At 45.5% G+C, this 23729-nt stretch overlaps 1 protein-coding gene across 1 annotated transcript in view; it reads right to left on the bottom strand.

Moving 5' to 3' along the window:
* Positions 1-23729, bottom strand: part of LOC140208609 (NACHT, LRR and PYD domains-containing protein 3-like) — a 41246-nt gene continuing 17517 nt past the window's right edge. Inside the window, exons 5-13 of the mRNA XM_072277416.1 lie at positions 23414-23585; positions 23265-23315; positions 17205-18942; positions 15972-16058; positions 15648-15818; positions 15322-15492; positions 14994-15164; positions 776-943; positions 1-611 (exon numbers count right to left, since the gene is read on the bottom strand). Of these exons, the coding sequence (XP_072133517.1) occupies positions 524-611; positions 776-943; positions 14994-15164; positions 15322-15492; positions 15648-15818; positions 15972-16058; positions 17205-18942; positions 23265-23315; positions 23414-23585 (2817 nt within the window). The 3' untranslated portion in view covers positions 1-523. The remainder of the gene's footprint in view (positions 612-775; positions 944-14993; positions 15165-15321; positions 15493-15647; positions 15819-15971; positions 16059-17204; positions 18943-23264; positions 23316-23413; positions 23586-23729) is intronic.

Genomic DNA, 23729 nt, shown 5'->3' with positions numbered 1-23729 from the left:
TTTATTGATTTCATCATGGGAAATGTAAATTAAACAGTGTGTGAAGTACTAACATGCAGGAATAAATAAGCTGCTCCCGTCTCACTCATAGTGACACAGAATTACCTGACCGGGGACAACGAGTGACAGATTGAATAATCAGTCCCGTTTCTCACCATCACTCTGCATCGGGGAACCGATGATTATAAAATCACACTTCAGCGCCGTGTCCGAGATCGCTGCAGATCCAGGGTCACTGCCGAGGTATTTGTCAATTTAACATCGTTACATCGGCCAGACTGCCGAATGCACCGTCCTCAGCAAAGGCAGCAAAAGGATTCTCTCCCTGGATAATCCCACCCCGGGACACTGGACTCCCAGACTGAGCCCCAGCTCACCCGGGCTTTTCTTGTGTAATTCCCCACTTGGGGATTGGGGGAGAAATCGAACACGGACACGAAGTGCCGCAGGACCAGAGGCGGAATTAAGTCACTGAGCAAATTGTCCCCATCCCGCGGGCGGGGATGTTCATACATTCAGATGTTCACACCATCACTGTCAGTCCGGGTCTGGGTTCCTGCAGAGATCTCAGTTCCTTCCTCCCGGTCTCACTGAACTGATTGTCCCCCAGGCTGAAACATATGGAAAGATATAGATGAAATAAACAGATTACACAACAGCGTTAGTAACAGGGGACTGGGGTTAATGTTTCAACAACACTCACAGACAAATATCACCAGAAAACCCGTGGATCTGCTGATATTTTAATACGTTGAACATTAATACAAACACTTACTCTATCTTCTTCAGACTCGGGTGGGTCAGTATGAGGACGCGGAGAGCGGGGACAGATCGGTCTGTGAGCGAGTTTGCTCCCAGGTCCAGCTCCGTCAGTGATGGGTTTGTACTGAGAGCGGAGATGAGATCCTCGGCACCAGAATCTGTGAGACCGACATCAATCAGCCTGGAGATGAGAGAGAGTGAGGGTGAGGGACACAGAGAGACAGGAGACGGTACAAATCCCCAGTGTTTATCAGTAACACAATTACTGATCACATTGATCAGAGTTAGAGGGAAGTAGTCGGCCGGAAGTTGTAGGAGGCGAGTAGCTGGGTGACTGTCAAGAGGAATGGAAATGCAAATAGGCAGTTAGAGCAGAGCACAGCTGTGGCCATTCCCCTCAAAAATAAGTATAGCGCTTTGAATACTTTCGTGGGTGTTGACCTCCCGGCGAAATGCCACGGCGACCAGTTACAGGCGCTGAGCATGGGTCCGTGGCGCAGAAGGGAAAGAGAGAAAAGAAGGGAACGGTAGTGATACGGGATTCATTAGTGAGTGGAACAGACAGGACACATGGATTGCTTCTTGCCTCGCAGGTGTCAGGTTTAAGGAGGTCTCAGATTGCGTCCGCAAAATTCTGGAGATAAAGGGAGAGCAGCCAGATGTCTTGCTACATATTAGTACAAATGACATAGGAAGCAAAAGTAAAGAGGTCCTGAAATGGGAGTTTACAGAGCTGGGTAGAAAACTGAGAAGCAGGACCTCCAGGCTGATAATTTCTGGACTGATGCCTGTGCCAAGCGCCAGTGAGGGTAGAAATAGATTGATTTGGCAGATAAATGCGTGGGAAATAGTAAATAGTTGACGTTTCGGGCCGAGCCCCTTCATCAGGAGAGAAAAAAAAATGAGACATCAGAGGAAGAAGTGTGGGGGTGAAAGGGGTGGAAGAAGTGGTAGGTGATAGGAGAAACTGGGAGAGAGGGAGTAGTGAAGGGAAAAATTTCTTGGGATATAATTTCCTTAACGATTCTCGAAAGATCGTTGCTAATACCCCCACATCTCTTCAGCCACCTCTTTCAGATCTCTGGGGTGAACACCATCTGGTCCAGGTGACCTATTCACCTCCAGACCATCTCTGTTTCCCAAGAACCTTCTCCCGAGTAATGTAACTTTACACATTCTGACCACTGACTGTCATGGTCCGGTCCACAAAGTCCGCATTCCAGTTCACGGTCCGGTCCATTGACCCTTGTTCCAGGTTTTCCTGTTTACCCCGTTTCTCTTGAGCACTCTAATTGAGGCACATTAGTCTAGTTTGGGCAGACTCATAAATACCTCCAGAGACCAGGGCTTGGCTGCTAGCCTGTTCTGTTCCCCTCCCTTGACTCTCTGCCTGGATACTTCGCCTGACTCTCTGCCTGCTCACCTAGCCTAGATACCCCGCCTGTATCCCTCGCCTGCACCTCTGTCTAGTTCAATCGCTGGAGCAAGATAAGGAACTGTCTGTTGTTGTTTTCAACTGTCTCTGTGTCCACGCCTCCACGAGGTAGGTCTGGCCGTTTGCTGCTACCTAGTGTTCGGATCTGTCGTTATACCCACGCCTTCGCTAGGTAGATCCGGCCGTTTGCCGGTACCTTGTGTTGGGAACTGTCTTGTCATATTCTGCGTTCTATGTAATGAGTCCCGGCACTACGTCCTGTTCCCAAGGAGGGGACCCGGCTCTATGTTCCGTGCTCCTGTCTCTTCCGATTCCAAGGCTCTGTGCTCCTGCCCCTTCCTGTCACTTACCTCCATCGGGTAAGCCAGGCCGATTGCCGTTACCCTGCGGTTGGTTCTGTCCCTTCCTGTTCCATACCTCTGTCGGGTTGAGTCCTGCGTACTGCCCAGGAGTTGCCTCGAAGTACCGTTGCCCTGTCATGTCCTCGTCTGGTCTTCAAATACACAAGACTCAAGATTCAAAACCCTAGCTCAAGCCTTAAGACCCCAAACTTGTCACCTTGCTCAGGCCTCAAGACCCCAAGCCTGTCTCCAAGCTCTAGCCTCAAGTCCCCAGCCTCCAGTACTGCAGTCATGTCATGGCCTTGCCTGGTTCTGGGGCTCGAGCCTGAGGCAAGACCCAGGTTCTGGGTCCTTGACCAGTCCCTGGCTCTGAGTCGAAGCCCAGGCTCCTAGTTCATAATTCCATGTCCTGGTTCCAATATCCTAGTCAAGTCCTAACCCAGGCCTTGTATCCTTGTCTCGCCCCGGGCCTGTGTCATGTCCAGCGTCCTTTCTTCTCCAGTTCCCTTGCTTGCTTAACTCTGGTCCTAGTCTTGTTCCTAGTACATCAGTGTCTGTGTGTTGCATTTGGGTTTGTTCCTAGCGCCCTCCTTGTGACACTGACATCTGGGACTTCCATATTCCTGCCAGTGTCTTCGACAGATAAGAGTGATGTACAATACTTATTCACTTCATCTGCCATCACCTGGCACCCCCACCCCATTACTACCTCTCTAGTATCATTTTTGAGAGGTTTGCTATCCACTTCCGCCTCTCTTTTACACTCTATGTACTTGAAGAAAAAATTGGTATCCTCTTGAATATTACTGGCTAGCTCACCAATGTACTCAATCTTTTCCTTCTTAATTACTTTAGTTGCATTCTGTTGGTTTGTAAAAGCTTCCCAATCCTCTGACTTCCTAGCAATTTTTGCTCTATGCCCTCTCTTTGGTTTTTTGTTGTCTTTGGTTTCTCTTATCAGCCATAGCTTTGTCCCCTTAACTTTAGAGTACTACTTCCTCTTTGTGATGTGTTCATCCTCTGCCTTCTGAATTGTTTCCAGAAATTCCAGCCATTGCTGCTCTGTTTTCATCCCTGCCCATGTTCTTTTCAAATCAATTTGACCAATATTTTTGTCTCATGCCTCTCCAATTCTCTTTATTCCACATCTGACTTGACCTTCTCCTTCTCTAATGTCAGAATGAGTTTGATCATATTATGATCACTTGCCCCTAAGGGCTCTTTGAACTTAATTGACTTGATTAATTCCGGTTCATTACAACACCCAATCCAGAATAGCTGTTCCCCAACCACAAGCTGCTCTAAAAAAAAATCTTGTAGGCATTCTGGGAATTCCTCCTTTTCAGACCAACACCATCTTAACTTTCCTAATCACCAGCATGATAATTCCCCATGACTATTGTAACATTGCCCTTTTGGCACGCAATTTCTATCTCGCATTGTAATTTGTGGAACACATACTTACTGCTGTTTGGAGGTCTCTATACAATTGTGTGGGCACGTGGCCAGATGGTTAAAGCATTCGACTAACGATCTGAAAGTCTTGATTTCGAGCCCCAGCTCAGGCAGCGTGTTGTGTCTTTGAGCAAGGCACTTAATCACACAGTACTCTGCGACGACACTAGTGCCAAGCTGTATGGGTCCTAATGCCCTTCCCTTGGACAACATCAGTGTCGTGGAGAGAGGAGACTTGCAGCATGGGCAACTGTTGGTCTTCCATACAACCTTGCCCAGGCCTGCACCCTGAAGAGTGAAGACTTTCCAGGCGCAGATCCATGGTCTCGTAAGACTAACGGATGTCTTTATACAATTCCCATCAGGGATTCTTTTTACATTTGCTGTCCCTTAATCCTACCCACAGATTCTACAGCTTCCAACCCTATGCCACTTATTTCTAAGGATTTTATTTAATATTTTACCGGTTAAACTAATTTAGCAGTGGGATGGGAACTGGAATGATAGAGCAGAGGAAGGGGAAAACAGAAATAAATCTAAGATAGTGAGCAGTAAAGATGTCAGGAAAGACAGGCAAGTGATGGGGCAAATTTGTAGCCATTCGGATGAGTTGCAGTGCAATAAAGTTTAAGTGAAATCAAAGCAAAAGGTACCAAATACTGGTCTGAAGGTGTTATACTTAAGTGCACGCAGCATAAAGAATAAGGTGGATGATCTTCTCGTACAGCTACAGAATGGCAGGTATGATACTGTGGCCATCACTGAGACGTGGCTAAAGGATGCATATCTCTGGGAGCCGAACGTCGAAGATTACACGGTGGATAGGAGGGAAAGCAGAGGGGGAGGCGTGGCTTAATTGGTAGGAACTGATATTAAATCATTAGAAAGAGGTGACATAGGATCAGAAGGTGCAGAATATTTATGGGTTGAGCTAAGAAATCGCAGGGGTAAAAGGACCCTGACGGCAGTTATATACAGGCCTCCAAACAGCTGCAGTGATGTGGACTACAAATTACAACAGGAAATTCAAAAGGCTTGTCAGAAGGGCAGTGTTATGATAATTGTGGGGGATTTTAACATGCGAGTGGATTGGGAAAATCAGGTCGGCACTGGATCGCAAGAGAGAGAATTTGTAGAATGTCTGCAAGATGGCTTTTTAGAACAGCTTGTTGTTGAGCCCACTAGGGGATCGGCTGTACTGGATTGGGTATTGTGTAATGAACCGGAGGTGATTAGAGAGATTGAGGTGAAGGAACCCTTAGGAGGCAGTGATCATAGCATGGCTGAGTTCACTGTGAAATTAGACAAAGAGAAGCCGAAATCCGATGTGTCGGTATTTCAGTGGAGTAAAGGAAATTATAGTGGCATGAGAGAGGAACTGGCCAAAGTTGACTGGAAAGGGACACTGGCAGGAAAGACGGCAGAGCAGCAGTGGCTGGAGTTTATGCGAGAAGTGAGGAAGGTGCAAGACAGGTATATTCCAAAAAAGAAGAAATTTTCGAATGGTAAAAGGACGCAACCGTGGCTGACAAGAGAAGTCAAAGCCAAAGTTAAAGCAAAGGAGAGGGCATACAAGGAAGCAAAAATTAGTGGGAAGACAGAGGATTGGGAAGTTTTTAAAAGCTTACAAAGGGAAACTAAGAAGGTCATTAAGAGGGAAAATATGAACTATGAAAGGAAGCTAGCAAATAATATCAAGGAGGATACTAAAAGCTTTTCCAAGTATATAAACAGTAAAAGACAGGTGAGAGTAGATATAGGACCAATAGAAAATGATGCTGAAGAAACTTTAATGGGAGATAAGGAGATGGCAGAGGAACTGAAAGAGTATTTTGCATCAGTCTTCACTGAGGAAGACATCAGCAGTGTACCGGACACTCGGTGGTGGCAGGGAAGAGAAGTGTGCGCAGTCACAATTACAACAGAGAAAGTACTCAGGAAGCTGAATAGTCTAAAGTTAGATAAATCTCCCGGACCAGATGGAATGCACCCTTGTGTTCTGAAGGAAGTAGCTGTGGAGAAAACGGAGGCATTAGCGATGACCTTTCAAAGGTCGATGGATTCTGGCATGGTTCCGGAAGACTGGAAGATTGCAAATGTCACTCCGCTATTTAAGAAGGGGGCAAGGAAGCAAAAAGGAAATTATAGACCTGTTAGCTTGACGTCCGTGGTTGGGAAGTTGTTGGAGTCGATTGTCAACGATGAGGTTACAGAGTTCCTGGAAGCATATGACAAGATAGGCAGAACTCAGCATGGTTTCCTTAAAGGAAAATCCTGCCTGACAAACCTATTGCAATTTTTTGAGGACATTACAAGTAGGCTAGACAAGGGAGATGCAGTGGATGTTTTCTATTTCGATTTTCAGAAGGTCTTTCATAAGGTGCCACACATGAGGGTATTTAACAAGATGAGAGCCCATGGAATTACTGGAAAGTTACACACATGGATAGAGCGTTGGCAGATTGGCAGGAAACAGAGAGTGGGAATAAAGGGATCCTATTCTGGTTGGCTGCCGGTTACCAGTGGTGTTCCACAGGGGTCCGTGTTGGGCCGCTTCTTTTTACATTGTACATCAACGATTTGGATTATGGAATAGATGGCTTTGTGGCTAAGTTTGCTGATGATACGAAGATAGGTGGAGGGGCCGGTAGTGCTGAGGAAATGGAGAGTCTGCAGAGAGACTTGGATAGATTGGAAGAATGGGCGAAGAAGTGGCAAATGAAATACAATTTTGGAAAGTGTATGGAAGAAATAAACGGGCAGACTATTATTTAAATGGGGAGAGAATTCAAAGTTCTGAGATGCAACGGGACTTGGGAGTCCTCGTACAGGATACCCTTAAAGTTAACCTCCAGGTTGAGTCGGTGGTGAAGAAGGTGAATGCAATGTTGGCACTCATTTCTAGAGGAATAGAATGTAGGGGCAGGGATGTGATGTTGAGTCTCTGTAAGGTGCTGGTGAGACCTCACTTGGAGTACTGTGGGCAGTTTTGGTCTCCTTATTTAAGAAAGGATGTGCTGACGTTGGAAAAGGTACAGAGAAGATTCACTAGAATGATTCCGGGAATGAGAGGGTTAACATATGAGGAACGTTTGTCCGCTCTTGGACTGTATTCCTTGGAGTTTAGAAGAATGAGGGGAGACCTCATAGAAACATTTCGAATGTTAAAAGGAATGGACAGAGTGGATGTGGCAAAGTTGTTTCCCATGATGTGGGAGTCTAGTACGAGAGGGCATGACTTAAGAATTGACGGGCGCCCATTCAGAACAGAGATGCGAAGATTTTTTTTTTATCCAAAGGGTGGTGAATCTGTGGAATTTGTTGCCACGGGCAGCAGTGGAGGCCATGTCATTGGGTGTATTTAAGGCAGAGATTGATAGGTATCTGAGTAGCCAGGGCATCAAAGGTTATGGTGAGAAGCCGGGGGAGTGGGACTACATGGGAGAATGGATCAGCTCATGATAAAATGGCAGAGCAGACTCAATAGGCCGAATGGCCGACTTCTGCTCCTTTGTCTTATGGTCTTAAGGTTTACTTACAAACATACAATCAAGTGGCAAACATCATGTACCAGTATCTTGCTTTAAAATACAAACTTATGAATGCCCTTCACCACTTCATAAAGGCACCATAAATTCCATATAACCGTAGAACACAACAGCACAGAAAACAGCCCATTCCACCCTACTAGTCTGTGCCGAAACTTTATTCCACTCGTCCCATTGGCCTACACATACTCCATAACTCTCCAGACCTCTCCCATCCATGTACCTATCCAATTTATTCTCAAAATATGAGTGATCCCGCATTAACCACATAAGATGGCAGCTCGTTCCAGACTCTCCCCATTCTCTGAGTGGAGAAGTTCCCACTAAATCTTTCAACTTTCGCCCTAAAGCCATGTTCTCTCATATTTATCTCTCCTAATCTAAGTTGAAAGAGCCTGCTCGCATCTATTCTGTCTATACCCCTCATAATTTTGTAAACCTCTATCAAATCTCCCCTCATTCTTGTACGTTCCAAGGTTTAAAGTCCTAACCTGTTCAATTTTTCCCTGTAACTCAACTCCTGAAGACCTAGCAACATTCTAGTAAATCTTTTTTGCACTGTTTCAAACTTACTGATATCCTTCCCATAGTTAGGTGACAAGAACTGCACACAATATTCCAAATTTGGCATCACCGATATCTTACACAACCTCAGAATAACATCCCAACTCCTATACTTCTTTACAAACCTGTCTACCTGTGACGCCAATTTCAGGGAATTATGTGTCTGAACTGTACAGATTGGATGGGTTGCACCTGAACTCCAGAGGGAACACTATCCTTGCAGGTAGATTTGCTAACATGGTTCGGGAGGTTTTAAAGTAATTTGCAAAGGGGATGGCACCCGGAGCGATAGAGCAGTGGATGAAGTGCATGGAATAAAGCGAGATCTAAGAGATAGAGAGGATGTGAGGAGAGAGAAGCAGAATAAATGGTGTAAAGGTAGTAAGGTAGATGGTCTAAAGTGCGTATACTTCAATGCAAGAAGCATCAGGAACGAAGGTGATGAACTGAGAGCTTGGATACAAACATGGAATTATGATGTAGTGGCCATTACAGAGACTTGGCTGGCACCAGGAGACGAATGGATTCTCAATTTTCCTGGATTTCAGTGCTTTCAAAGGGATAGAGTGGGGTGGGGGGGAAAGGGGAGGAGGGGTGGCATTACTGGTCAGGGATAACATTACAGCTACAGAAAAGGTGGGTAATGTAGCAGGATCCTCTTTTGAGTCAGTATGGTGGAAATCAGAAGCAGGAAGGGAGCAGTTACTCTATTAGGAGTATTCTATAGGCCCCCTGGTAGCAGCAGAGATACAGAGGAGCAGATTGGGACGCAGATTTTGGAAACCTGCAAAAATAACAGGGTTGTTATCATGGGTGACTTTAACTTCCCTAACATTTTTTGGCACTTGATTAGTTACCATGGCTTAGACGGGGCAGAGTTTGTTAAATGTGCCCAAGACGGATTCCTGTCACAGTATGTTGACAGGACGACTGGGGGAAAGCGATACTAGATCTAGTATCAGGTAACGAACCGGGTCAGGTCACAGATATCTCAGTGGGTGAGCATCTGGGGGACAGTGACCAGCGCTCCCTGGCCTTTAGCATTTGCATGGAAAACGATGGAATTAGAGAGAACAGGATTTTTTTAATTGGGGCAGGGCAAATTATGAGTCTATAAAGCTAGAACTTGCTGGTGTGAATAAGGATGATGTTTTTGCAGGGAAATGTACTATGGACATGTGGTCGATGTTTAGGGATCTCTTGCAGGATGTTAGGGATAAATTCGTCCCAGTGAGGAAGATAAAGAGTGGTAGGATGAAGGAACCATGGGCGACAAGTGAGGTGGAAAATCTAGTCAGGTGGAAGAAGAGGTTTAGGAGGCAAGGATCAGATGGGTCTATTGAAGAATATAGGACAGCAAGAAAGGAGCTTAATAAGGGGCTGAGAAGAGCAAGAAGGGGGCATGAGAAGGCCTTGGTGAGTAGGGTAAAGAAAAACCCCAAGGCATTCTTCAATTATGTGAAGAAAAAAAGGATGACAGGAGTGGAGGTAGGACCGATTAGAGATAAAGGTGGGAAGATGTGCCTGGAGGCTGTGGAAGTGAGCGAGGTCCTCAATGAATTCTTCTCTTCGGTATTCACCAATGAGAGGGAACTTGATGATGGTGAGGACAATATGAGTGAGGTTGATGTTCTGGAGCATGTTGATATTAAGGGAGAGGAGGTGTTGGAGTTGTTAAAATACATTAGGACAGATAAGTCCCCGGGGCCTGACGGAATATTCCGCCGGCTGCTCCACGAGGCGAGAGAAGAGATTGCTGAGCCTCTGGCTAGGATCTTTATGTCCTCGTTGTCCATGGGAATGGTACCAGAGGATTGGAGGGAGGCGAATGTTTTCCCCTTGTTCAAAAAAGGTAGTTGCGATAGCCCGGGTAATTATAGGCCAGTGAGCCTTACATCTGTGGTGGGAAAGCTGTTGGAAAAGATTCTTAGAGATAGGATCTATGGGCATTTAGAGAATCATGGTCTGATCAGGGACAGTCAGCATGGCTTTGTGAAGGGCAGATCGTGTCTAACAAGCCTGATAGAGTTCTTTGAGGAGGTGACCAGGCATATAGATGAGGGTAGTGCAGTGGATGTGATCTACATGGATTTTAGTAAGGCATTTGACAAGGTTCCACACAGTAGGCTTATTCAGAAAGTCTGAAGGCATGGGATCCAGGGAAGTTTGGCCAGGTGGATTCAGAATTGGCTTGCCTGCAGAAGGCAGAGGTTTGTGGTGGTGGAGGGAGTACAGACTGATTGTAGAGTTGTGACTAGTGGTGTCGCACAACGATCAGTTCTGGGACCTCTACTTCTCATGATTTTTATTAACGACCTGGATGTGGGGGTAGAAGCGTGGGTTGGAAAGTTTGCAGACGACACAAAGGTTGGTGGTATTGTAGTTAGTGTAGAGGATTGTCGAAGATTACATAGGGACATTGATAGGATCCAGAAGTGGGCTGAGAAGTGGCAGATGGAGAACAACCCGGAGAGGTGTGAGGTGGTACACTTTGGAAGTAGAAACTCCAAGGCAGAGTACAAAGTAAATGGCAGGATACTTGGCTGTCTGGAAGAGCAGAGGGATCTGGGGGTACATGTCTACAGATCCCTGAAAATTTCTTCATAGGTAGATAGGGTAGTTAAGAAACCTTATGGGGTGTTGGCTTTCATAAGTCGAGGCATAGAGTTTAAGTGTCGCGGGGTAAAGATGCAGCTCTATAAAACTCTGGTTAGGCCATATTTGGAATACTGTGTTCAGTACTGTTCACCTCACTGCGGAAGGATGTGAAAGCATTGAAAAGGGTACAGAGGAGACTTACTAGGATGATGCCTGGTTTAGAGAGTATGAATTATGATCAGAGATTAAGGGAGCTAGGGCTTTACTCTTTGGAGACAAGAAGGATAAGAGGAGACATCATAGACGTATACAAGATATTAAGAGGAATTGATAGAGTGGACATCCAGGGCCACTTCCCCAAGGCACAACTGCTCGGTACAAGAGGACATGGATTTAAGCTAAGGGGTGGGATTTTCAAGGGGGATATTAGAGGAAGGTTGTTTACTCAGAGAGTAATTGGTGCGTGGAATGCACTGCCTGAGTCAGTGGTGGAGGCAGATACACTAGTGAAGTTTGAGAGAGTACTAGACAGGTATATGGAGGAATTTAAGGTGGGGGGTTATCTGGGAGGCAGGGTTTGAGGGTCGGCACAACATTGTGGGCCGGAGGGCCTGTACAGTGCTGTACTATTCTATGTCTATGTTGTGGCCTTCACTGAATTATGGCTGAAGGACTGTTGCAGTTGGGTGCTGAATGTCCAAGGTTACACGTTGTAGCGGAGAAATAGCAAGGTAGTCAGAGGGGAGGCGTGCCTCTACTGGTAAATAATGGCATCAAATCAGTAGAAAGATGCAACATAGGATCAGAAGATATTGAATCCTTGTGGGTTGAGTTAAGAAACTGCAAGGTTAAAAAGGACCTTAAAGGCAGTTGTATACAGGTCTCCCAACAGTGGCTGGGAGGTGGACCACAGATTACAACAGGTATGAGAAACGGGAGTCAAAAGGGCAATATTATGATAGTCATGGGATATTTAAACATGCAGGTCGATTGGGAAAATCTGGTTGGTAACGGATCTCAAGAGATTGAGTTTGTTGAATGCCACAGATTGCTTTATAGAGCAGTTTGTCGTTGAGCCTACGAGGGGAGCAGCTGTACTGGATTGGGTGTTATGTAATGAACTGGAGGCGATTAGGGAGCTTAAGGTAAAAGAACCCTTAGGAATCAGTGATCACAATATGATTGAGTACAACCTGAAATTTGAGAGGGAGAAAGCAATGTCTGACATAGCAACATTTCAAAGAAGTAAGGGGAACTTCAGTGGTATGAGAGAGAGTTGGCCAACGTAAATTGGAAGGAGTTGTTGGCAGGGATGTCCGCAGAGCAGCTATGGCGTGCATTTATCTGAAATATGAGAAAGGCGTAGGACATGTGTATTCCAAAAGTGAAGAAATGCTTCACTTGGCAAAATAGTACCAGCGTGGCTGACAAAGGAAGTCAAAGCTAATGTAGAAACAAAAGTGAGGGCATACAACACAGCAATAAAATAATGGGAATATTGAATAATGGAAGTTTTAAAACCTGGAAATATGGAGGATTGGGAAGTTTTAAAATCTACAGAGACAAATAAAAAGAATCATTAGAAGGGAACAGAAGAAATATGAAAGCGACCTAGCAATAGTATCAACGTGAATAGTAGAAACATATTCAAATGTGTATAAATTAGGTGAGATGAGAGTGGATATAGGACTGTTAGAAAATGAGACAGGAGAAATAAAAAGGTAGGACAAGGAGATTAAATAAATATTTTACATCAGTCTTCACAGTAGTGTTCCAGGTGTTGTGGTGTGTTAAGAAAGGGAAATGGGTGAATTTACTATTACAAGGGAGAAGTTGCTCAAAAAGCTGAAAGACATAAAGGTACATATCACCCGGACGAGATGAACTGCACCCTAGGGTTCTGAAAAAGGTAGCGTTAGAGATTGTGGCGCTATTAGAAATAATCTTTGAAGAATCATTAGACTCTGGCATGCTGTCAGAGGACTGAAAAATTGCAAATTTCACTCCACTTTTTAAGAAAGGAGGAAGGCAGCAGAGAGGAAATTATAGATCAGTTAGCCTGACCTCAATGTTTGGGAAGATGTTATTGTCGATTGTTAAGGATGAGATGGTGGAGTACATGCTGACAAAGGACAAAATAGGACAAAGTCAGCATGGTTTCATGAAGGGAAAATGCTGCCTGACAAACCTGTTGGAATTCTTTGAGGACGTTACACGTAGGATAGATAAAGGGGTTGCAGTGGATGTTGTATGTTTGGACTTTTAGAAGGACTTTGACAAGGTGCCAGATATGAGGATGCTTACCAAGCTAGAATCCCTTGGTATTGCAAAGAAGTTACTCAGATGGTTAAAACATTGGCTGATTGGAAGAAGACAGTGAGTGGGAATAAAGTGATCCTTGTCTGGTTGGCTGCCAGTAACTACTGCTCCGCAGGTTCCATGTTGGGACCACTTCATTTTATGCTGTATATAAATGATTTAGACAATGAAATAGATGGTTTTTGCCAAATTTTCAGATGACACAAAGATTGGTGGAGGGGCAGGTGGGTAGGATAAGAAAGGTCATAGACAGATTAAGAAACTGGGCAAGAAAGTGGCAAATGAAATATAATGTTGGAAAATGGATAGCCATGCACTTTGGTAGTAGAAATAAAAGTGTGGACTATTTTCTGAACGAGGAGAAAATCCAAAAATCCGAGAGGCAAAGAGACTAAGGAGTCCACGTGCAGAACATCCTGAAGGGTGACTACGAGGAATTCTGCAGATGCTGGAAATTCAAGCCACACACATCAAAGTTGCTGGTGAACGCAGCAGGTCAGGCAGCATCTCTAGGAAGAGGTAAAGTCGACGTTTCAGGCCGAGACCCTTCGTCAGGACTGACTGAAGGAAAAGCTAGTAAGAGATTTGAAAGTGAGAGGAGGACATCCTCTGCCCGCCAGAGAAAGCAGGATCTCCCGGTGGCCACACCTTTTAATTCCACGTCCCATTCCTATTCTGATATGTCTATCCACGGCCTCCTCTACTGTAAAGATGAAGCCACACTCAGGTTGGAGGAACAACACCTTTTATTCCGTCTGGGTAGCTTCCAACCTGATGGCATGAACATTGACTTCTCAAACTTCCGCTAATGCCCCACCTCCCCCTCGTACTCCATTCATTATTTAATTGTGTACACACATTCTTTTACTCTGTCTATTTTTTCTCCCTCTGTCCCTCTCACTATAACCCCTGCACATCCTCTGGGCTTTCCCCCCTTCCCCCTTTTCCTTCCCCGAGGCCTCCTGTCCCATGATCTTCTCATATCTCTTTTGTCAATCACCTGTCCAGCTCTTGGCTCCATCCCTCCCCCTCCTGTCTTCTCCTATCATTTAGAATCTCCCCCTCCCCCTCCCACTTTCAAATGTCTTACTAGCTCTTCCTTCAGTTAGTCCTGACGAAGGGTCTCGGGCCGAAACGTCGACTGTACCTCTTCCTAGAGATGCTGCCTGGCCTGCTGCGTTCACCAGCAACTTTGATGTGTGTGGTCTGACGAGTGACTTGCAGTTTGAGACGGTAGCGAGGAAGGCAAATGCAACATTAGCGTTCACCTCAAGATGTCCAGAATGTAATGCTGAGACTTTATAAGGCCCTCTCCTTGATTACTGTGTACAGTTTTGGGCTCCTCATAGAAACATAGAAAACCTACTGCCCAATACAGGCACTCCATCTTAGAAGAGATTTGCTGGCATTGGAAAGGGTCGAGAGGAGGTCCACAAGGATGATTCCAGGAATGACAGGGTTATCATACGAAGAACGTTTGATGGCTGTTGGTCCGTACTGGTTGGAATTTAGAAAGCTGAGGTGAGATCTCATTGAAACGTTTCAAAGTTGAAAGGACGAGACAGAGTAGAAATGAAAAGATGCCTCCGTGCTGGGACAGTCTAGCATAAGAGGCACGGCCTCACGATGGAGGAGCGTCCATTCAAAATAGGGATGCGGATTCCTTTCTTTATCAGAGAGTGGTGAATTTGTGAAATCTGTAGCCACGTGCAGCTGTGGAGGTCAGCTCCTTTGGTGTATTTAAGGCAGTGATTGACAGGTTCGTGAATGGACATGACATCAAAAGTTACAGCAGGTTAGGCCAGGAAATGGGGTTGTGGAAGAGAAAAAAGTATCAGCCATAAATGAGTGGCGGAGCACACTCAATGGGCCAAATGTTCAAATATTGCTCCCCTTACTTATCCTCTTGTTAAAGTTCAGTGTCAGACATCCAGTGACTGTAAACACAATCTTTCACTGTCTGGTACTTACACAAGTTCCCGTATTGTACACTCCGGGTTTCTCAGAGCTGCAGACAGCAGTTCCACTCCTGAATCTCCCAGTTTATTATCATTCAGGTACAGCACCGTCAGTGATTGATTTGTAGTCAGAGCGGAGGCGAGATCCTCGGCACCAGAACCTGTGAGACCGACATTGCCCAGCCTGGAGATGAGGAAGAGTGAGGGTGAAGGACAGAGAGAGAGACAGGAGACGGTACAAATCCCCAGTGTTTATCAGTAACACAATTACTGATCACATTAATGTTCAGTGTCAGGCACCCAGTGACTGTAAACACAATCTCCCACAGTCTGGTACTTACCTCAGTTTCTGTATTTTACACTCTGGGTTCCTCAGAGCCGCAGACACCAGTTTCACTCCTGAATCTTCCAGGTTATTTTTGCTCAGGTTCAGCTCCGTCAGTGATGGGTTTGCACTGAGAGCAGAGGCGAGATCCTCGACACCAGATTCTCTGAGACTGACACTCTCCAGCCTGGAGATGGGAGAGAGTGAGGGTGAAGGACACAGACAGACAGGAGACGGTACAAATCTCCAGTATTTATCAGTAACACAATTACTGATCACATTAATGTTCAGTGTCAGACACCCAGTGACTGTAAACACAATCTCCCACAGTCTGGTACTTACCCCAGTGTCTGTATTTTACACCCCGGGTTCCTCAGAGCAACAGACAACATTTTCACTCCTGAATCTCCCATTTGATTAAAACTCAGGATTAGCTCCGTCAGTGATGTGTTTGCACTGAGAGAGGAGACGAGATCGTCGACAGCAGAATCTGAGATTCTGACACCCCTCAACCTGGAGATAAGAGAGAGTGAGGGTGAGGGACACAGAGAGATAGGAGACAGTACAAATCCCGTGTTTATCAGTAACACAATTACTGATCACATTAATGTTCAGTGTCAGATTCCCAGTGGCTGTAAACACAGTCTCTCACCGTTTGGTATTTACCCCAGTTTCCGTATTTTACACTCCGGGTTCCTCAGAGCCGCAGACACCAGTTTCACTCCTGAATTTCCCAGTTTATTCGCCCCAAGTCTAAACACAAACAGACAAATTGATGAACAAAGTGATTCAAACTGTGGGTCTGAGGGAATTTCTCTCACTCGGATATTTCAGGAAACATTAAACCCTTCAGTAAATCACTGATCAGAGTTCCCATCACTGTCAATGTCCCTCACTGCCCAGCTCCAGGCTATTCACCGAATGTCAGTAATTTAGTCTGTCGGTGTGACCCCGCAAACTCCACATATTCTGTCTCATTCCCTGATGTTCAAAAAAAGTGTTACTGACATGAGAATGTTGGGAGGGGCAAGGTTGAAGGGTAGACGAAAGTCCCACAGTGAGGATGATTTGCGAATTTGAAAGTGTCGATGGGATATTTCCACAGAACGTATAGGAGATGGGAGGTCGGTAACAGAGCTCCACCAGGAGGTTAGGGGATTGAGATGAAAGTCGGAAGGGGCAGGAAAGAGCGATCCCCATAGGAGGAAGGGGAATGCGAATCAGAGTTAGCACAGGAAGAAGGAGTGTAGGGAAGAGCGATCCCCACGGGAGGAAGGGGTTGGGGAGGTCACAGAGGAGGCTATCCCACGAGACGACGGGATGCAGCGATAGGCTGAACGGATGGGGTGTGTCTGAATTTACTCCCACAATCGGGAAAGGATATGCACCCATGGGGTCTGGGTATCTGATAGTGAGCGCAGTCACACAGTTGGACTGATGGTGATAGTCACACATGAGGAAGGGGAGGGGAGGACAATCTCACAATGGTAATTCTCTCCCTCTCACTGGGACAGTCCGTTGGCGGTCTCTTGTCCCTCACTGGGAAGAGGGTGTGAAGCTTTGACCCAACTGCTGCAGTCAGTGTCGGTCTGGGTGTCAGTAACAGTAATCAGGAACATTGTGAATGGACGTGTCACAAGCAGTGAGAAACACAGCCATTCCTGTGATTTACTACCATTAAACCAATGGCCGTTGTTCACTGATTTGATGAAGCCTCCAACATCCATTCACAATTAATCACAGAGCCACCCCATCTCTGGGGAATGACTGATCGATTCCCTGGTCACTTGTCAGAATTCTACACAATCTGATTTACTACAGTTTTACCCAAATTCATTTACATTGAAACAACGCAATGGGACAGTTTCACAGTTCAGAGTGAGAGATTAATAGAGTTACCCCAACTCCTGGCACTTGTGCAGCCCGGGTCCCAGCCGCTGGATTCCTTCACACTGAATGTGGCAGCTCTGCAAGTCGAGGTGTTTTATTGTATCACAGAGTCCGATGACATGAGACAGGACCGCGCAGTCAATCGGGGTCAGCGTCATTCCACTGAAGGAAAGTGTTTTCACAGATCCCAGTGCGGCCTGAGCCAGTCCACGATTCTGAGACTCAAACAGGTAGTGCAATGTGTTCAGGAGGCTCCTTTTACCAGCTTCACTCTTCGTGTTTCCACTCTGGCGTTTAACCTCCTCCTTCACCCAGTCAATCACCCGGCAGGTTGTTTCATGAGGAAATGGACCCAGAAACTCCTCCAGGCCCCGCGCTGTCATTGGGTTGGAGAGACCAGCAACAAAACGGAGAAATACCTCAAATCGCCCATCTGTCGTGCTGTGGGCTTCAGGGAGGAGTTTCAGGATATCCCCGGGATTTAGAGTCAGGAATTGTGCGACTGCAGCTGCAAACTCTTGGATGGTGAGGTGTGGGAATGTGTACACCACACACCGGCCAGAATCCTCTCTCTCCAAAAGCTCCATCAGGAACCCAGACAGGAACTGGGAAGGCTGCAGATTGTAGTTGATCAAATCACCATCGGTAAACACAATCTTCTTCTCAGATACTCCTCTGAAGGCCATCTGACCAACCCTGAGTAACACATCACGGGGGCTCTCAATCTCACGGCCGTGGTTTTTCAGGATGTTGTAAATATAGTAGGAGTACAGTTGGGTGATGGTCTTGGGAACTCGCTGCGGGTCCCTGACTCTTTGTGTGAAGAAGGGGCCCAGTGCCAGAGCGAGGATCCAGCAGTAGGAGGGGTTGTAGCTCATGGTGTACAGGATCTCGTTCTCCTTCACGTGTTTGAAAACAGCTTCTGCCACCGTCCGATCTTCAAAATACCTGATGAAATATTCCTTTCGTTCCTCTCCAAGAAATCCCAGGATTTCAGCCCAGATACCGATCTTCGCCTTTTCCAATAAATGTAACGCAGTGGGACGGGTGGTCACCAGCACTGAACACCCTGGGAGCAGCTTGTGCTGGATTAAACTGTACACAATGTCAGACACTTTGCAACGGAATTCAGGGTCTAGGCACTGGTGCTGAGGTTCTGTGTCTCTCCAACTGTCAGCAAAATCAATTTTGTCCTTGAATTCATCCAAACCATCGAATATAAACAGCAACCTCTCTGGATTATTCCACAATGTTTCCAGAACATTCCTCAGGTATGGATAGAAAAACAGCACCAGGTTCGAGAGGTTTATTATGCAATTGATAGTGTTTAGCTCCCGGAATTTGAAACTGAAGACAAACTGGAATTGTTGGTATATTTTCCCTGTGGCCCAGTCATAAACAATCTTTTGTACCATTGTTGTTTTCCCGATCCCCGGGACTCCGGCCACTGCTGCCGAACTCCCAGATTTGGATTTACTCCGGGAAAAGTTGCTCTGGATCAACTGATGAGTCCGGATTTTTTCCAGCTCTCTGCGGAGATGTTTTTCTGTCCACTCCTCGTGGTCTCTGCCTCTTGCCAGCAGCTCATGTTCCACCAGTCTCCGATCTCGAACAGTAGAAATGACCGTGAGCTCAGCGTATCGATCAACCAGCTGGAAAACCTTCACCTTCTCCCTCATCAGGATCGTGTTGACTCTCAGTGTTTCAGTTTGTGCCCGCAGAGTCTCCTTGTGTTTCTGCTGAACATCTTCCATGGGAACAGAGAGTGGACAAACTGTCAGATGCCTCAACTCAGAACTCAGTATTTAAGCACACAAGGGTTAGCTCAAAGCTATTGCATTAATTGAATTCTTCGATGGATGTTCGTACAGTAAAGTAAATTGGGTTAACAGACCCCTGACTGGACACAGGGTCCTGGTCTAGATAAACACCGATCATCACATTTCCACATTAATTTTGCTGTGAAGGTGAGTATTTCCCTGGTTGTATACTAACCCCGGACTGTCCCGCACTGGACACCCTCTCACTACTGTCACAGCTGCCATTGTTCCTGTACACGAACATTGAAAGCTCAGTGTTGATGTGGCATATGGAGATGGAGGAAATGGTAGTGGGCATTCTCTCAAAGGAGCAGGTCGGGGAATCACAGCTCCCCACCCCCTCACTGATTCAAAATACAAAGTATAGTTGTTGATCAGCACGTGTACTGTGGGTCGGTGGTTGGTGGAGAAAATGTCAATGTCTTGTTCAGAAAATTGAGACAGTCAGCATTTTGACACAAAACGCAGTTTTCCCCTTCCAGAATCAGAGATGCTGCTCAGCTCACTGAGTCCCTGAAGGAAATGGTATGAGACGACAGATCTGCAGTCTCGTGTCTCTTAAAGAGTGTGTGTTGTAAATACTCAACAGATTCAAGATTCAAGATGGATAAGCGTAAAGGAGAAGGAAATAATTGCTATTGCGGACCTGATGTAGGACAAAAAAAAACTCAGATAAAGAACAGAGAGGCCTGGCCTACATAAACAGCAGGTCCTCAGATTCCAAATTAACTGTGCTGTGAAGGTGAATATTTCCTTGATATTTTACTGATTTCCGACTGTCCCATAAACGGCACCCTCCCAATACTGCCACAAATATCATATTCTTGTGGAAGAAAAGTTTAATCCCCAGTGCTAATGTGACATATGAACTGAGAAAGAAGTGTAGTGGGCATTCTGTCCAAGGACTAGGTCTGGGAATCACATCTCCCGCAATACGCTCCTCTCTGATGTTTAATTATATATATATATATATATAAAACACTACTGCATGTCAGTCAGCTCCTGTACGCCAGGGGGAGCCATTGTAAAGATCTTGGCAAGCATCGTGGACAGTGAGCGTTTCTATATCAAACATCAATATTTTCATCTGCCTACAACCACTACAAATGCTGCACAACTCACTGGGTTGCTCCAGAAGATCGTTTGTGTCTCCTAAAGAGGATGCGTGGAAATACTCAACAGGTCTGACAACATCTGAACAGAAAGGTACACAGTGGATGCTCTAGACCTATGATGCAAAGGGAACGAACATCTTAAAGAGCAGGATGATTTCTAATCCTGATAGCACTCCGGTAAAACCTCCTGCTCCCTGTACAAGGACTCCTCATTCTTCCTGTAATGGGAGACAGAATTGTTCGCATAATCCAAGTGCAGACAAGTCAAAGTTTTACCAAATTTTTACACAGTTGTAACATAAAGATCGGTATACTCAGTGGTCCGCCTAATGAAGGGGGATATGCGGCCATGTCCTCTCTGACGTGTTGTCACATTCACGGAGCTATGGAGATTGACACCAAAATCCCTCCGTACATCTTTGATGTCAGTGTCCTGACATTCACTCCATACTTCCACAATGCATGTCACCTGCTGAATGTCCCCCAATTTAAATTCCCCACAGCCCCATAGTGCACAAGCTGCAGATTTATTATTTTTCACAACAATCTCAGAACTGGAGTTTTGCTCACAGCTCCGAAAACCTCTTCCAGTGAAACCCGAGCACCTTGGAGGTTCACATCCCAGTATCAGCTGCAGTACAGCTTCTCCTCCCGTTGGACAATACACATAATTGTCCAAGGGCAGATCTCGCCAGAGAAACTCCTAAAATATTCCTGCATTAAGGAAAGATGAGGAAGAACATTTTATATCCTCAAAAACAGAAGGAACATTAAAATTACCCACTACAACACACTGTTTTTGCATCTTTCCAGACTTTGCCTGCATATCAGTTCCTCTATTTCCTGATGTTCTACTGAGAGATGTTTAGTAAAGACCCATCGGTGATTGTATCTGTCTTATGGTTGAACTCTCCCCATATTGTAGAGATGCTTGACCTCCCCAATGTGTCCTCTCTGAATGCAGCTTTCAAATTCCCCAGATCAGTTATTAAGCTACCCCAACCACTTTTCCTCGCCCTTAAATCTGAAATATGGGAATTCTGAAAGATGGAGCTGCGAATTCTGTCTCTCTCAATCAAGTCTTCATAAAGGCAACAACATCACACTTCCATGTGCTGATGCACTCTCAAGGTCCAACTACCTGACCCACAACACTCTCTCCACTGAACTAAACAATTCAGATCCAGCTATCCCATCATGTTTATTTAGCCGGCCCTGCCAGCCTGTCTTACCATAAGCCTTATTAGCCCAAATTGCAACTTCCATCGACTAGACTGAAGATAATGTAGCTGGACAAGTGTTTGGAGTGTCAGTGGGAGAGCATTCTGGATATAAGGTCATCTGTCTTAGTTTTGGAAAGGGATGGCGATGCCCCGAGTATTGAGAACCTTAAGGCAGATATTAGTGTAAGACAGGGTCTGGATGAAGTGTGGGAACTGTCACTTGCAGCCATGCTACAGCTGAACAGAGACTCTTAAAAGGGTGAACTCGAGAAGCTCAAGATGCTGGAAATCCAAAATGCTGGCGGAACTGCAAAGCAACTTACAAATGAGTTGCACGAGCTCAGCAGGTGAGGCAGCTTCAATGGGAATGAGTAAGAGGTCTGCCAGTCCAATAGGTCGGGACCTCGCCAGGGGTGTGTGGGTCTCTATTCAATGTATTCGGGTGAAATAGGAAAACATTGATGTTGACATGGTTACTTTAGACAATGTGACAGTGGTAGAAATGAAGTTCTTCAATAACCAAGGATTGAACTTGTTTCGAATTCAGAAATATGTGTGGGAATTTCACTGCCATGTCTGCTTCCTTAGCAAACAACATGAAGAACAGTGAATAACAAGTTTGCAGGCAATTTGTAGGGATTTACCAAATCCATGGTGCAGGGAAACTGAAGGGCTTTTTCTCTAAATATGGACTGGAAAAGCATTAACAGAGGCGACAGAGACGTGAGAGTTTTGTAAACTTCCTGATTCAACTATTCTGGTCCCAAATGAAAATTAACATCTTTGGAAATTGTTTATGGAACTGAATGGAGGCTGAATCATGGTTCTGGCCAAGATTTCTTATGTATCTGTTCAAGAGCTTCGAGTAATCAGATAAAATATGGGCTGATGCAATATTGATAATGTTTACAATATGTGTTTTCTTCGCCCTCTCCTCTGTTAAATGTGCATTTGTGTGATCCAATTCAGTCTGTAGTTAGGAATCCTCACAATCTCTTGAGCCCATGCGCTGCTCTGTGCTCCAGTCTTACTGAGACGATGTGCTTACCGATGTAGTGAGCTTCTCATCCAGACGGTCACAATTTAATTAATTGCAATATTGTTTATAGGTATTTTCAGTCCTTTCCAGCTTCCTTCCCAGAATCCCACAACCCTCGGTTTCCCTGTCCCAATTCCCATCTCTCACCCTTCCACAGTGTCCGTCACATAACACCGGCACACATGAATGTCAGTTTCTGCGGACTGAGCAGAGGATTTTGTCCCGAATCTCACCCTCACTAACACCGTCTCCTGATGGACTTCCCAGGATTATTGATTTGGAAATTAAACTGGGTAACAGTATCACTGTTTGAACTGAGGGAGTGCCGGTGTGAACAGAGTGGGGTTCATATGCTGCTCCGGCGTTGAACAGACTAGTTGGGGTGTTATCTGCTTTTCTCATTAAATGGAAACCGTCATTGTCATTCTCTGACGTGAACTTCAATTGACTCCCAACTCTAAAAATGATGACCTGTGGGATGTAAGAGAATTTAGAAAAGCGATTTAGGCTGAGGGCTGTTCCGGGGATTGGACGGCTGTAAGGGATTGATTTTCCGTTTCACGATAAAGAAAATGAAAAACAAAATCAGCTTTTCACTCTTCCAGATCATCTTATTTTCCACTCTGACCCCGGTGGAAGGAGCTTTAGTTGCAGAACCCAGAGAGGTGTGATCCCTTTCAGCAACCCCGCCCCCTAACTCTTCGAATTCTACCTCATAGTGTCCTCTGAAAGCTCTCCCTCCAGCAAACATTTTCCATGTGTGTCATTGTGCTATGTTGCAAACATTTATCTGGTCAAATTCACATGGCTCAACAACAATATGGCCCTACACAATATCAACCATTGGTGGAAACAACTGTTTCTTCACTTACCTTTCAGCTCACCGGGAATCGTCGGTATGGATTGATGGACCGGAACACAACCTGCTCGGATTAAAAAAATTAAGGAATTGAAAATTGTAAAATTATTAAGTGTGTGATGTTTGAATCCAAAATTAAATTAATATCTGGTATTATCTCACCATGTGCCTGTATTTCTTTCAGTATTTTGTCCAACTTTGGAACACCAATCCGCATTTTGACAAAGGTTTCCCACATCACCCTCCGGGCGCGGGAGCCTTTCTCCATCACCAGGCTCAGGAGGAGTTTGGAACTGTCCGCCCGCTCTCCCTTATCAGCGAGATCAGAGATTTTCTGTGAAGAGTAACAGTGAACATATTGGGGACTGACAGATTCACACAGAGAATGAGGAGTAAATGATGTGCTCTGTAACGGGATCACACTGAGCAGTCACCCGGACGGGTGCTGATCCTGTCTGGACACGGACTGTACATTCTG

This window comes from Mobula birostris, chromosome 13, assembly GCF_030028105.1.
Source record: "Mobula birostris isolate sMobBir1 chromosome 13, sMobBir1.hap1, whole genome shotgun sequence".
Classification (NCBI taxonomy): Eukaryota; Metazoa; Chordata; class Chondrichthyes; order Myliobatiformes; family Myliobatidae; genus Mobula; species Mobula birostris.
The sequence above is the reverse complement of the archived record's forward strand: the minus strand, read 5'-3'. Positions and strand labels throughout refer to the sequence as shown.